This window comes from Buceros rhinoceros, unplaced genomic scaffold (assembly GCF_000710305.1).
Source record: "Buceros rhinoceros silvestris isolate BGI_N320 unplaced genomic scaffold, ASM71030v1 scaffold21653, whole genome shotgun sequence".
In the NCBI taxonomy this organism is placed as follows: Eukaryota; Metazoa; Chordata; class Aves; order Bucerotiformes; family Bucerotidae; genus Buceros; species Buceros rhinoceros.
In genome coordinates this window covers 934-3,095 of record NW_010405621.1, presented here as the reverse complement: position 1 = coordinate 3,095, position 2,162 = coordinate 934, and the positions used below count along the sequence as shown (strand labels likewise).

General features: G+C 62.3%; 1 protein-coding gene across 1 annotated transcript; it reads right to left on the bottom strand.

Moving 5' to 3' along the window:
• Positions 1-135: 135 nt before the first annotated feature.
• Positions 136-948, bottom strand: LOC104491394 (avidin-like; the record flags this gene model as incomplete). Its single annotated transcript, XM_010133810.1, has 2 exons — positions 877-948; positions 136-346 (listed from the first exon to the last, which is right to left on the bottom strand). Coding segments are annotated over exons 1-2 (283 nt in total), but the record flags the coding sequence as incomplete, so codon positions are not given.
• Positions 949-2,162: the final 1,214 nt, after the last annotated feature.

Below are 2,162 nucleotides of genomic sequence, written 5' to 3'. Positions count from 1 at the left end.
GTGAAGAAGAAGATGGGCTGTGAGACCAGTGCCACATCCTGCTGGGACCCCTTCAGCGGCGAGGTCAGCATTTCGGAGATGCCCCACAGTGTCCATGGTTTCCCAAATGGGGAGGAACAACCTCCTCCTGCCTACCTTGGAGCCGCCAGTGCACAGTGAAGAAGAAGATGGGCTGTGAGACCAGTGCCACATCCTGCTGGGACCCCTTCAGTGGCGAGGGGGGGATTTCGGAGTTGCCGTCAGCAGGTCCTGGCAGGTAGGATCCAGAGAAGCTGCCATCCTTGCCGAGGACGGACACGACCATCCGGCAGCCGGTGTCGCTCCGCCATGACCCGGAGAGGAGACACTGCAAGGCCAGTGCTGTGGTTTGGGGTGCACAGCCGGGCAGGGGGGCACCCTGCTCCTGCCCCACCACCCTGGCTCTGCCCAGGGGTTCCCGCAGTGCTGGAGGATGCTGCCGGGCCCCCGTGTGAAGCTCTTGCCGCTGGCATCACCACCTCAGCACAAGCATCGCACCCACAGCACTCACTGCCTGCAGCCCAGCTGCTGCCCTGGGCTGTCTGCTGCTGCCACCAGGGGAGAGCAGGTCCTCCCCGTGCCAGAGCAGAGGTGAGCTGCTGCCCCTGAGCTCTGGGTGGGAAAGGGGCTTTCTCTGGGCCGTGGCTCTGTTTGCCTGTCTCTGGATGGAAGGCCACTGCGAGGAGCATCCTTGCAGCAGCGTTCCCCCCCTCCCAGCCTCTCTGCAGCTTCCCTCATCGCTGCACAGTGCTGGTCCCACCAGCTCTGGCAGTTTGACCCCACAGCCCCAGCAGCAGCCTCTGGGGGCTCACAGGGTGCCAGCCCTGGGCACGTTCCCATCACCATCCGTCCCCGTACCTTCCTCTCTGCAGGGGTGACACACATTGCCAGGGCCAGGGCAAGAGCCAGGGCCAAGACACCGCTCCCCATGGCCACGGGTCTGTGGAGTGCCCTGCACAGCTCCCTCCCAGCCCTGCATGCTGACCCCCTTTATAGGGCTGTAACCGGAGCCCGTGGGCTCAGGGCTGGCAGCCACAGGGCAGGTGGCCGGCTGGGAGGGTGCCCGGGACAGGGCAGCAGAGGTGAGGAGGTCTGCGTGACCCGGGCAGCGCTGGAGGAATGTGGGGATGAGCACGGCTGGGCAGAGAGACAGGGGCACGGGCTTTTTTAAGGCCCTTATAGCAGCCTGGAAAGCATCAAGTAACTTCCCTGGGAACCTGCCTCCCATGTGTGAGGGCTGGAAATCATCACCTGTTTAAACACCGAACCGCTCCCTGGACTGCTGGTGACACTGCCCAGCCAGGGCTACACCCCCGCGGTGCCACACATCCCTGGCAGAGGCAAGATGTGGCAGCTGCAGCACTGCACAGGCGGGAAGGCTTGTCCTGCCGACTGCTTGAGCAGCAACAACATTTCCCCAGCATCCTCCGGATTTTTTTCTTTTTTCTGCTTTGGCTTAGAGGAAGAAGCCCACCAGCTTGTTGCAGGGGCCTGAGAAACCCCCCCGTGGGATCTCCTGCTCTTGGCCTGGCTGCCACGCTCCATCCTTTCAGCCTGACACTAGCCCCTGCCTTTCTGCGCTGTTTGGCAGGGACAAGCTGCCCTGTGCGAGGTGCCAGGAGGTGGCAGCCACCACTCCACGTCATGGCAGCATGCGGTGTCCTGGGTGGGGCTGGGTCAGGCTTGACAGACCATACAGCTCTTTTACTGGGCACCCCGGGGCTGGGCTATATATGTACCACTTCTGCAAGAGGCTTCGTCTTCACCCACAGACCTGCCAAAACGCTTGCATGGAAAGAGCTGACTAAGCTTGGCAGGAGTCCACGGGGGCAGATAGAGCGGTACCACTTCGTCAGTGTGCTTCGCCTCCACCCACAGCCCTGCCAAAACGCTTGCATGGAAAGAGCTGACTAAGCTTGGCAGGAGTCCACGGGGGCAGATAGAGCGGCACTGCCAAAAAGCAGCGGCAGAGAAGGGTAAAATCCCTGACCGTAACCCAGACAAAAGGCACAGGCTGTGATGGGACACAATGGGGTGCAATGGGACATGATGGGACACGATGGGACACGATGGAGTGCAATGGGACACAATGGGGGACGATGGGACGCGATGGGCCACGAAGGGTCACGCTGGGGACCGACGGG